Consider the following 12,777-nt stretch of genomic DNA (forward strand, 5'->3'; position numbering starts at 1 on the left):
GGATACCTGTCAGTCACGGCAGTTTGACCAGACTGCCAGTACCCAGTTCCACCGAAATGTACAGCGAAACAGTATAGCCTGCACAACAGTGCTCCTCACCGCCGGGGTTAACAGGATGTGAGGTTGTTGGAGAGCAGTTGTCTGTCGTGACAGAGCTCCGGTAGTTTGAGTAGAAGCTATATATGCTCCGCTGATTTAGCCCAGGGGATGTTTATTATCTGTCATCACGTCAGTGTCACAGGGGCTTGGAGACATGGAGTCATGACACGGAGTGATGTGTTCAGCTACTGACGGCTAGAGCAGAGCACCTCGTCCTCCTGCAAGGATGGGGTGATGAGACGAAGGAATGGATGCACCACACAAACACACTTTCTCTGACTGTGTGTGTGTGTGTGTGTGTGTGTGTGTGTGTGTGTGAGAGAGAGAGAGGGTTAGTCACTCTGCCATTTGTTATTATGGTAATACTGTACATAAGAAAAGTGAAGGATGGAGAAAAAAGGAAAATAGGGACCATGAAAAAAGAGTTGAATAACTTGTCAGCAGAGGCAATTTTAGGATCAGACCTTTAGGGGTGCTCAGCCCCCAATGAGAATGTGACATGAATACAGTGCCTTGCAAAAGTGCTAAACCCCCTTGCTAATAACAGGCATGCAAACAGGTCAGGGATGAAAAAGGTGAGAAGGATACGGTGAACCCCCGACCCTCGGGTCCGGGGGCATGCTCTTCTGAAGAAAATGTACTAAATTTTAAAGTTAAGCGCATGAATCTGGTGCACTTTGAGAGCAAAATTAAGAGGCTAGATCTATGTAGAATATGTGCTCTTGTGAACAATGTCATGTTATTTTAACAATAAAGATTTTTTTTTATAGCATTCATCATAAGAATATCTATTTAACAAACAGGATTACCTGTGTTGAACTACTTTAAAAAGCAAAAGTTAAAAGCATCACTTACTGTAAAGCTAACACACATCCAATAGACATAATGTTTTATATTTGATTAAAATTGTTTCTAACTAGATGATGTAAGATGGGTCTGTAAACCTCTCCTCACTCTGCCTCTGATCGCTTGCCCCTAAAAAGGGTCTAAACTCGCCACTGGTTGTCAGGAAGCCGTAGGACGGCAGACTGTTTCCTGCACACAACCAGAAGAGCCGCGGACAGCCGCGCGACTTCATCTCATAAATCAGGACGGAATACGATTAAGCAGTAAGTTAGAGTTCAATTCAATTTGAAGACAATTCCAATCGACTCAACAAATGGTAACTCTATAACGCATTTGTCAACACCATTAGCATAGAGATGAGTTTCTTTCCGCGCGCCTGTGTAGATTGGATGGAAGCTAATACATTTCCCCCAGTAGGCTATGACTCAATTGTCCAAAAGCTTGCCGTTGATAACATTCGCTATTTTATGGTCATGAAAAGGCAACTGTTGAATTGAATTAACTCGAAATTTCATCACAATTCCAGGTTCAATTCATAAAATGAGAATTCGTCATTTGATTTACCTCTCAATTCTATCTTTGGAGCGTGATTGTTCAGGGCTTTTCAGTCTGGATTGGCAATCGGTACAGAAACTAAAGCTTTGAAAACTTACGTACGACAACAAAGAGGTCATACATTATTTCTATTTTCAACAGGCCTTCTGGAGTCTGTAGCACAAACACACACTGACAATGAAAGACTCAAAGAAGTATGAAGGCAAAACAGATTTAGTTCATTTGTTGGCAGACGTTCACCACCACCACCACCCACACACACACACCCCCACACACACTGCCCCCGTTGCTTTTGAATGTTGTTCAGTATAATTACAATCTAAAATACCCTGAAAAAATTGAATTAAATCTAAAATACGTATGTACTGACAACACCATTCAACCACTTTGACTGCAACATCAGAGCTGTGTCTGGGGAAACACACAGTCAGTCAGGGCAAGCCCCCAAAACACACTGGAGTTTGGTGACCCTGAGTCGCTGAGTCGCAGGCAGAACCCAGGCAGATTTACACAACAAAGGAGTTCCCTCTCAGCCAAGGCAGCTAGATTCCTGTCTGTGTGTGAAGTCTTGTCTAGAGAATATGCCTGTCTGCCTTTCTGTTATATATTCATGTGTGTGTGTGGGTGCCTATGTGTCCACAAGATGTGTGTGTGTGTTTTCAGAGTGTGTGTACAGGCTACACGTCTGTGTTCTCTGCTAGCTTGCGTTGGTGTTTCTATGTGCCCATCCACATTCCAGTCACCTCCAACAGGGCCTCACCAAGCTCAGCCTTGCCCCGTCTGAAGACTGATGAAGACTGATGAAGACTTGTGATTTTGACAGGCATGTGAATGGACTGCCTTGTCCCGCGTAGGTCCCATTGATGTATAAGAAGTGAATGCATTCCAGGGGTGAGCGTTCACGCCAGTGCCCTCGCAGGCTCTTGACCGGTCACTGTCTGCAACACCGCAATCTGTTACTGTGACACCTAGTCGTTAGGCATGCAGGGGAGTGACAGGATGAGAGACTGGCTAGCTCAGCCACCGCTAACCCATAAAAGGCGTAAGGAGATTCACCAGCAAAGGGAGGTGAGCTGAGGGAGGGTACACTTGGCCCACATGACCTACAACGACACAACGCATTCATTCAAAGCGGTCAAAACGGACATTTACTGTCGAAACCACACAAGTCTCCCACAGATAACAAAACCCTTTCTACACCTCTACTGTATGGGCTTCTGGACTGGACTTTGGTAAGAAGTGCTTCACTCCTCCGGGCGGGTGTCTGTGTGCCTGGTGAGAAGCACATGCCTGTAGGCTTTGTCTGTTGGTGCTCATTGTCTTTCTGTTTGAGATGTGGATGCTGGCTGGGTCTCCCTGCGAATGTGTGACCCTCCCTGCAGAGGAATGCTGTCCACCTGGGCAACGCTCGGAGCCCGGCTCCAAGCGGAAAGCTTCATTAGGGTGCGTTCAATGCAGCCAGTGTGTTGAGTCCCCGCTAAGCCTCTTCTCTCTTTCTCTCTTTCTCTTTCTCTCTCTCTCTCTCTCTCTCTCTCTCTCTCTCTCTCTCTCTCTCTCTCTCTCTCCCTTCATCTTGGAGGGATGAAGAGCTTCACTGTCCTCACAATAGGACAGCTGCTTGACTCTCATGTTATCTTTCAGTCTCTCTATAACAAGCACACCTACGTCGCATCTCCCTCTTGTATTCTATCCATCATTCCCTCTCTCACAAACACACCTCACGCACATATCTAAACCCCCCTATCTCTCTCTCTCTCTCTGTCGCTCGCTCTTTCATGCTCTGTGTCACAAACACACACGTCACACACATACAGCATATACAACCCCACCCCCTCTCTCTCCCTCTCTCTTTTCTTCAATATTTGATTACCTCTAACATGAGCACAAAATCCTCACACACATACTTCTCTCTCTTTCCCTCTATCTCTCTCTTTCTTTCTCTACCCCCTCTCACCACTCTCTCTCCCCCTCTCTCTCCCCCCCACCCCTCTCTTTCTCTCTCTCTCTCCCTCTCTCTCTCTCCCCCCCACCCCTCTCTCTCTCTCTCTCTCTCTCTCTGTTTCTCTCTCAGACCCGTGCTTCTCTGTGTAGGAAAGTTCTCCAGAGGCAGCAGAGGTAATTAACATGTTCATGCTAATATGTACACCTGCACCCCCATCCTACCTTGGCCCAGGGGAACATTTATAACGGCTTTTATCAGCTACTCACACACATACACACCCTCGTGTGAATATACACACCTAATCAATCTCTCTCACCTACCTGTCTCTTGCTCTCTCTCTTGCTCTCTGTCTCTCTCTCTCTTTTACACAAACACACTCTCTCTCTCTTTCACACAAACACACACTCTCTGTCTCTCTCTTTCACACAAACACACACTCTCTGTCTCTCTGTCTTTCACTCAAACACACACTCTCTGTCTCTCTCTTTCACTGAAACACACACACTCTGTCTCTGTCTTTCACCAGGACGGGTCTATGCTCCCTGTGTGTCATCAGACTGATGTGTGGAATTCATTCTTTTCTATAGTACTGTTGAGACGTGGACATTGAGCAAAATTGACAGCTCACCAATCTTTGTTTCTATGTGTGTGCGTGTGTGTGTGCGTGTGTGTGTGTGTGTATGTGTGTGTGTGCGTGTGTGTGTGTGTGTGTGTGAGAGTGTGTGTGTGTGTGTGTGTGTGTGTGTGTGAGAGAGTTATATCTTGTGCATTTGTACTGTGTGTGGCTTTTTGGAATATGTTTAGAAAGTGATGGAGAAATAACAGGAGTGAATATGACTGAAAATTCAAGCAAGTGGGTGTTGTGCCTCTATTATTTCCACTGGGGGATGTTATGTTCTCATACAGCCGATCCTTTCTTTTTTATCTGACTAATGACCTGTCATCTTCCCTTCCAGTAGCCTTCATCCTGGCTGTCACCGAGTCTCTGACAATAACCTGGTTATCTACTGACTCTGTCTTTTACACACACCCTCTCTAACTGCCAACACGCTGTCTACTCCACTCCATTAGAGCTTTTTCTATGTAAACTAAGTATAAGTGACTGAATGCCTATATCAATCCATCTCTGGAATGCGTGATAAATAGGCCTCGGATGTTGCGTTAGTCTTGTCGTTAGTTTTGAGTTCTTCTTTATTTTGGGTCAAAGATACAGAAATAATTGATAAAAGTACGTTAAATTGATGCTTGTATTATCACTGGGTGTGTGATTTCATGCGGGGACTTCTCTCGTGCTTAACAAGGAGTTTTGGTGGACGCTCACTGACATTACAATTCTTTACAGAAGAAAGGCTAGTTGGTGCTCTCTAGCGGTAGATTGTAAAACAGGGACAATCTCCCTAAAACCTGCACCAAACCATGAAGGTTGTTTGTGCTTGGGCAAATTGCGTAGTGGAGATGTTCTACGAGAGAGAGATTGAAAAGAGATCCTTTTATTCTGATGCCATGAGAATTTACTCCGGCAAGAAGTCGGTACCAAATAGAATATAGTTCTGAGGTCAGTGGGAACATTCAAGTTATTTTGACAAAAAATAAATGAATTATGTTCACCCTTGAGAGAAGAGGAGAGGGGAGAGGACAACAAGAAGCCTAGAATACAGAGAACAGTAGAGTCCTCATCAAGTACTCATCAATGATGCAAACTTTCTTTCGAAAATATTTTGTAACCTTTTTAACCAATTTTTGGTACTTTTTTTCCACACACAACACGACACAAAAAAGTTTCTAGTTTTTTCAAAACAATTTTGTTTTTCATACGAACGTTTCCTATGTGAATGTGTATGTGTTTCATTAGTGTTTGTGTAAGGACAGTCTGAATTATTTCCTAAACGGACCCCTAATTCAAGTAGGTTAGAAAGCATCTTGAAAACTCATAATGGAATCTTCTTTTTCATAAGGCTTACTCAAACCCAACAGCCAGCTGATCGTGACTTGTAGTGATCACTATGTCAGGTCGGCGTCAGTCAGTGTGATACATATTTTAAGTCTACATTTTAGGTTTTCCTATATCGAACACCAATTTTAATAGCAGGCTACTAATGTATGTATCTATGTTATTCAATTATACTCTCTAAGTTTAAAGTTCTTCGGCTTCTGTGACAACGTTAGGCTGTAACTCCAAAGTCTATAAAAAAATCAAATGAAAAAAATATGCAGTGGAACCGGCTGGTGAAATTGAACTTTTTCAAGTGGCTATACCGCTCTCTAGTGGTGAATATATGACCGTGTCACTGATTATGCGTGCTTGGCTTACAGTCACATAACCTTGATCCCTGCAGTCACACCGGCAAGATCATCTGCTGTCCACAACGCTGGAAAACTCAGCTGTCACCTTTGACATGTTTTTCCCTGGTCCTTGATTTTTTAAGATTGAACATGGATTATTGATTGAAACTGTATATTGCAGTCTGGTTAGCATATAGCCTACGATGGGATGGCCATAATAGCGATACTCAATCCCGCAAAAAAAAAAATCGAATATATGCAACGGATGCTTTATGTCGTTTCCCAACATTCCTATTGACATTGGGCCCAGGGCTGATGCCGTAGAGGGCTGATGCCCGTAACCTCCTGTCCCTATGTCACGTGAGACCGTTTCTTATCCTGTCACCGCACGCAGCGGGGGTGTGTTCAGCGCGTAGTGCTGGAAATACCCTCATTCTGCCATTTAAAGAGGGTCTTGCAAGACGTTGAGTCGTGACAACAGAACCACAATATGTAGGTTCTAAGGACACGGAGAACGGTGGCGATTCTGTGCTGCAAAGTTAAATGGGAAATTTGATGGGCAGTTGGCGTTACAAGGAGCCGAGCACTGTGGAGGAATGCGATTCTACATGGGGGTCGGATTCAGAGAGCGACGAGCAACCGGGAGACAACGACAGCGGGATTTCGGATTCCGTCAGCCCGACGGATACGGGGAAATGCGCCGATCCAACGGACATATCCCCTCAGGTTACTGCCACAGCTTACACTAATATCATACAAACCTGCGTTATCGTTGTAGAAATTTAACAAAAAGCCCTGGGACGCAATTAATGACATAGAGGAAGGAAAGGTGATGCGCATTGTTTAGATAAGTGTCAACAAAACGTGAAAATAAAAACTGGTAAACGTGTTATGAGGCACTGAAACAGACATAATATACACACCGCTGAATGCACGAAGCTAATATAAAATAATACCCATATAGTGCCTTCTTCTTTAAAGTGAAATCTACCCTTTGGCTCCCTATGTCATTTCCCATAGCCTGTGTTTTTGCAGATTATTTTTTTGCTGTACTGTATCACAGTTTAGTTTGGAATTTGACTCACTAACTGAGTCATCCAGATCAAATTAAGGACAGGAAGCTATTTCTGCACCTCTCAGTTCAGGGAAGGGTTGAGAGAGACATTGTGGCCCAGTAAAGTGACCCCATTTTCTGTTACTAGCCAACCTAGTTTAGTGTCTTGTGGGTATTTGCAGTGTTGGAGATGGAGACATGATAGATAGTTTTGAGCTTTGTAGCGTGTGAAGCCTAACATGCTTTCTTTCTCTCTCCTCTCTCTTCTCTTGTTTTCTCTCAGCTGTCAGGATCTCCTGCCACCAAGATGAAGAGAAGCTTTTATGCTGCAAGAGATCTCTACAAATATCGTCACAGCTACCCGGTAGTTCATTTACACCTTTATACACATGCACACACATCTACACACACGCACACATACATCTACACACACGCACACACACATCTACACACACGCACACACACATCTACACACACGCACACACACATCTACACACACACTGCTATTTTGACTCTTCTTCTTTGCTTCTTGTGTAGAACTACAAGGAGTCTCGGCAAACCAACGATTATCGCAACCTCCGCTTCTACCTGAACAAGATTCCCCTGGTTCCAGATGGTGAGCTCTCACACAGATACTCACTCTCTCTCTCTCTCTCTCTCTCTCTCTCTCTCTCTCTCTCTCAGTCTCTCTCTCACACACACACACACACACACAGCCTATAAACTCAGTCCCCAAGCTTCGAGAGTTTTGATAGGATGAAGGTCATGTTGGAACAGATCTGCTGTTTGAACACTGGCTGCCAGATATTTCCTATTAATGCTGCTGCTCCTTTCAATCACCTAGAAAACGTAAGAGTTTGTTTAAATACAGGAGTGTCTGAACAGGTCAATCTCATGAGAGGAGGCCCCCATTTAAACGCTCAACGAGTACAATCATCACAAGTGGTAAGATAGACTCTGTGAAATGTGCTGTTCGTTAACCCAGTGCAGACAGGCTGGTGACTGATGTTGATGTAGGCTGGTACACACGTTGTGTGTTCATGCTGTGTGGCTAAGACCCCCCCCCGCTCCCTCCCCCCCCACGCTGTGTCTCCAGGTATCTACATAGAGGAGATCCTGAACACCTGGAGGGGAGATTATGAGAAACTGGAGCACAATCACACCTATATACAGTGGTGAGATGCATGTGTTTGTGTGTGTGTTTGTATGTGTGTTTACCTTTACATGTTTGTATTCCACCTGTGTCCACACTTGGGACGTTTCATGTCGTCAGCGTGTCTTGCCCTCCTGGTCACGAGTAACCATGGAGATAACAACAATCTCACACAGGAATTCACAGCCAACCTCGCATGCTCTTTCAGCTCCTTACTTCTGTTTTAGCTCTCTGGTTTCTCACTCAATCCCCTTTCTTCTCTCCCTCCTCCTCCCTCCTCCTCCCTTTCTCACCCCCCACCTTCCTTCTTCCTGACAGACCTGATGAGCATTAGCATAATATCAATTAGTGGCTGTCTCAACAGAACTGAGCGCATGGCTGGTGGCTAGCACCTTCTGTTGTGGGCTAATAAGAGACAAGGAGGGAGAGAGGGAGAGAGAGAGAGAGAGAGAAGGAGACAGAGGGAGAGAGAGGGGGGAGAGGGGTAGAGAGAGAGAGAGAGAGAAGTAGACAGAGGGAGAGAGAGGGGGGAGAGGGGTAGAGAGAGGGAGAGAGAGGGGGGAGGGAGAGAGAGAGGGAGGAAAGAGAGAGAGAGAGGGAGAGAGGGGGAGAGAGGAGAGAGGGGGGGAGAAAGGGAGAGGGGGAGAGAGAGAGGGGGGGAGAAAGGGGGAGGGGGAGGGGGAGAGAGGAGAGAGGGGGGGGGAGAAAGGGAGAGGAGGGAAAGAAGGGGCTAGACAACAAACATTTCTTATAGAATATGTCAATCCTGCTCAAATACACCAAGTCACCTTAACATGTGGATGTTTTCCAGGCTGTTCCCGTTAAGAGAACAAGGGCTCAACTTCTACGCTCAGGAGCTGACACAGGAGGAGATAAAGGTGAGGACTGGAAAACAAACTTCATAAGTAAATAGAAATGAGTAAATACAACTTTATTTTATCCCGTGAGAGGAAATGAGTGCAGCAAAAAATGTCACAATACTCACACAATATCAAAAAACAACAGAGTACACACGTATTAATACTACAAAAATGTAAAAGTGGATGGGAAAATGTGAAATACTAATGTGAAAATGTGTTCATTGAGTAGACATTTTTCTCCAAAGCAACACACAGGGGGTATTTGAACCTGCAACCTCTGGATCTGTAGTCACACGCTCTACAACATGAAGGACAGCACCAGTTACCACACCTTAGCTTCACACGCAGTTGCACCGTCTTCTGGTCTAATAGCTCATATTCACACGTGGAGTTGTGATCTGTGTTTGCACGTACGTGGACAGGAGTTCCAGAGCACCCGCGAGGCCAAGCGTAGGTTCCTTCAGGCTTACTCCCTCATGCTGGACTTCTATGGGATCAAGCTGCTGGATAAGAGCGGGAACGTAGCGAGAGCTTCCAACTGGAAGGAACGCTTCCAGCACCTCAATGAGTGAGTAGCAAACAAACACACATACACACACACGTACATACACGCGTACGTACGTACACTCTTTCTGTTCAATCCCTCCATCCAAGTGTCTTTCCCTGGCAGCTCTCTCTTCTGTATCCTTTAGTCTTTTTTTTCACTCCCCCTCTTCTCTCCCCCTCTTCACCCTCCTCCCCCTCTTCACCCTCCTCCCCTCCTCCCCCTCTTCACCCTCCTCCTCCCCCACTTCACCCCCCCCTCCTCCCCATCCCCTCCAGATCCCAGCACAACTACCTCCGCATCACGCGTATCCTCAAGTCCCTGGGTGAGCTCGGCTTCGAGTCCTTCAAGCGTCCACTGGTGCGCCTCCTGCTGGAGGAGTCTCTGTGCCACGCCACCTTACCCAGCATGCAACACAGCGCCCTGGAGTACTACGTTTACACTGTCCGCCTCCCTGCCGACCGCCGTCACCTGCTGCGCTACGCTCGCCAGCACTACCGGCCCGCCCATGCCTTCCTCTGGGGTCCCCCGCCCAGGAGGCCAGGGGCTGGGGGAGGGGGCGGGGTCAGGGCGGAGCCTACACCAGAGAAGGAGAGGCAGGGGCGGGAGCATAACCCTCTCCCACGAGGACGCAGGCCAATGGGGAGGCAGGACTCGGTGGAGAGTGGGGCGGGAGGAAGAGGCGGGGCCAGAACCTCCAGGGAGGGGTCTACTGAGAGGGGGAGGGGCCTGGAAAGGGCAGGGGAGTACGTTGAGACTGTACCACTGTAGAACATGAAGGGCTTTAAATGATTTAGTCTCTGGTAGGAGAGAGATATGTTGAGAAGTGGGGGATGGGAGAGTAGGGATGGGAGCGGGGTATTCACTGTAGCAATATTATCCTATACTGTCTTTTATTTGCCTTTATGGACTAAAATCTGTGTTTAGTAGCAGGCACAATCTGAAACGGTATTCTAATCTGTGATTACTCTCTGTTCACTCTTACATTATTCCTCTTTTTATATATATAGATAGCGTGTACTCAGCTATGATCATACAGTCTCCTCTGACCAGGCTGGGTGCCTTAGGTACGGGCGTAGAGCAACACAACACTGGTTTAATGATAGGAACAAGTGACATGATTGGATGATTGGAGTGAGACACAGGTGCGTGTATAAAATGGTTTCTGGGTGGAATCTTGCACCTCTGACAATCCTTGTCTTCCTGAGTGAGATGCTGGATAGTGGCTGCTCCCCTAGTTGGAGAGGCCTGGGAGAGGGGAGATGAGATCTAACCCTGTATCAGAGGTTAGGGTTTGAAGAGCTTCATGAAAATGACTTCCTGGTTGCTTCCTGAACTGATCTTCCTGTTGGCTGTTGAACCTTGTAATTGAGGGGATTGGCTACCAATTCGCGTATAGTTTTTAACTCGCACTGCTAGTCAGGCAATTCTGAAATAATTGTAAAGAGCTTTTCAGGTATGTTGTGTGTGATGAAATGGATGGTAGGATGTACTTGTGTGTTTGCACGTGTGTCTATGTATGGACGGTGTGTGTGTATGTGTGCGTAGTGTTTATTAAGTGCCTATTTTTCTATTTGTTACTTATTTGCAGTTTGAAATATGTGTCTTCAACAACTTTGTAGTGGTTTTGTACAGCAGTTGATACCCAGTACCTTGAACAACAAATATTCCCAGAATTCCTTTTGGCTCGAGTAGCATTTCAGTTCTGAGTGCTCCAGAATGTGTGAGTAGTTTGTAGCGTCATTACTTGAATCCAAAATGCAGACGACATGAAAAGGCCTATACAGTAAAACAGTATGTTTTCTATTAAGTAGAGAAGATGTGAAATTGTAGAGTTTGTATGTATGTTCTTTTCATAGGTACTGTATGTGTTCAAATACTGTGTACACACACACACACACACGTCTATATACGGGACATGTTCTCACTCTGGAAAATACATCTCTCTCTCTCTTCTTTCATTTCTGCTGTCTCTCTGTCTCTGTCTCTCTCCCTTTCTATCTGTATCTCTGTCTCTCTCTCCCCTCTTCTTTGGATACAGCTCTCTCTCTCTCTGTATGAGTTTCACTCTCTTTTTCCCTCTTCTTTTATTCTAGCTCTGTCTTTGTCTGACTCACCAACTACACAGTCTTAAGTGCAGTAAATGCCAGTCCTTTGAGTCAGGGCTGATTTATGTGGGTCTCTGTCGAGATACCTGCTGTCTTCAACATGTGTTGAACGTCTTTCTATGTGGACATGTGTCCATAGGTTCACTTCTGTACGTTTTGTAAACTGTACAACTGTTCATGGTTTGTATGAAGCTTCCACTGTATTCAAAAAACGGCTGATTAAAAAACAAGTAAAGAAAACTAATTTTGGTTACTGAATCTCTTTCTTAACATATACAGGACTGTAATTTATAAGAGATATTTTTAGTAACAATATGGAATCTGTTAGGATACATTTAACATGGAATGAGAGGGTAACTATTCACTGTTGAACTATCAACAAACAAGAATCTACATTTCTATAGAATATTCTATAAGGCTTAAACACTGAGCAATGTTTACAAGAATCTGAAATATATCAGACGTGTCTAGGTCTTCCAACTACACAGTTAGAAAAAAATCTTTACGTTACGTTTAATTGTGCTAGCTATCCATCTCTTTGGATAAAGCATGATGTAAACAGGTGTAATGGAAAAAGCCACAATTTGAGTTACTGTAATAATTTATTCATTTTGCAATATAAAACTTTTGAGTTACTGGTTGATGACGCTTTGGTGTTAACTGAATGTGTGTGTGTGTGTGTGTGAGTAAAGGTGTACACAAACACAGGTGAACTGTCATACACCCTGTCAGTGATATCCAGTAAGTGGTGATCACACCTTGTGCAAGCGCGCACACACACACACACAAAAACATTTACCATCTTGTCTTTACCAGTTTGATTGTATACAGAATGTTTCTTTTAATAAAATGCTGAAATAAATCCCTCTGAATATAAACCCTGTTCCAGCCTTATTGTGGTTGGCTGAGAATGACCAATGTTTAATTAGCAGTGTTTCTCAGTGTTGGGTCTGTGTGGATGAGATTGTTGTGTTGGGTCTGTGTTGGGTAAGCCTGGACTGTGCTGTGTTAAGGTCTGTGTGTGTGTGTGTGCAGCGCTGATTCATACTGACAGAATGAGGCGGCTGCCTCGTGGAATGGGCACTGGGGCAAAGAACATGACTCAGTGTGTGTATGTGTGTGTGTGTGTGTGTGTGTGTGGTATAGATGGGACTTTAGTCTCTCTCTATTGACTACCCCGCAGAGCAGACCAAGAAGTCAAAAACATCTCATAACACCCTGACACTTACCACTCATGGATTATATATTCATTGAAATATTCTTACATGGAAGTGTGTTGCTGAACTTGTGTGCCAGCATCATTTATGTGTGTGTGTGTGTGCTTACTGGAAGG

At 45.0% G+C, this 12,777-nt stretch overlaps 1 protein-coding gene across 1 annotated transcript; it reads left to right on the top strand.

Annotated features, from left to right (window-relative positions):
• The first annotated feature begins 6,034 nt into the window (after window positions 1-6,034).
• ogfrl1 (opioid growth factor receptor-like 1) lies at window positions 6,035-11,688 on the top strand. Its single transcript, XM_084667279.1, has 7 exons — window positions 6,035-6,451; window positions 7,063-7,143; window positions 7,317-7,395; window positions 7,876-7,954; window positions 8,744-8,810; window positions 9,215-9,360; window positions 9,615-11,688. The coding sequence occupies exons 1-7, from the start codon at window positions 6,269-6,271 to the stop codon at window positions 10,105-10,107; spliced, it is 1,128 nt and encodes a 375-aa protein (XP_084523405.1). The 5' UTR covers window positions 6,035-6,268; the 3' UTR covers window positions 10,108-11,688.
• The last annotated feature ends 1,089 nt before the right edge of the window (window positions 11,689-12,777 follow it).

The sequence above is a fragment of the Hypomesus nipponensis genome, chromosome 11 (assembly GCF_054491055.1).
Source record: "Hypomesus nipponensis isolate SF chromosome 11, ASM5449105v1, whole genome shotgun sequence".
NCBI classification, from domain to species: domain Eukaryota; kingdom Metazoa; phylum Chordata; class Actinopteri; order Osmeriformes; family Osmeridae; genus Hypomesus; species Hypomesus nipponensis.

Excerpts from the sequence above, each read along its gene's own strand:
- ogfrl1 (XM_084667279.1), top strand. The coding sequence starts at position 6,269 with ATGGGAAATTTGATGGGCAGTTGGCGTTACAAGGAGCCGAGCACTGTG. Across the intron at positions 7,144-7,316 it reads AATATCGTCACAGCTACCCG|AACTACAAGGAGTCTCGGCA; the intron begins GTAGTTCATTTA and ends CTTCTTGTGTAG. Across the intron at positions 8,811-9,214 it reads TGACACAGGAGGAGATAAAG|GAGTTCCAGAGCACCCGCGA; the intron begins GTGAGGACTGGA and ends GTACGTGGACAG.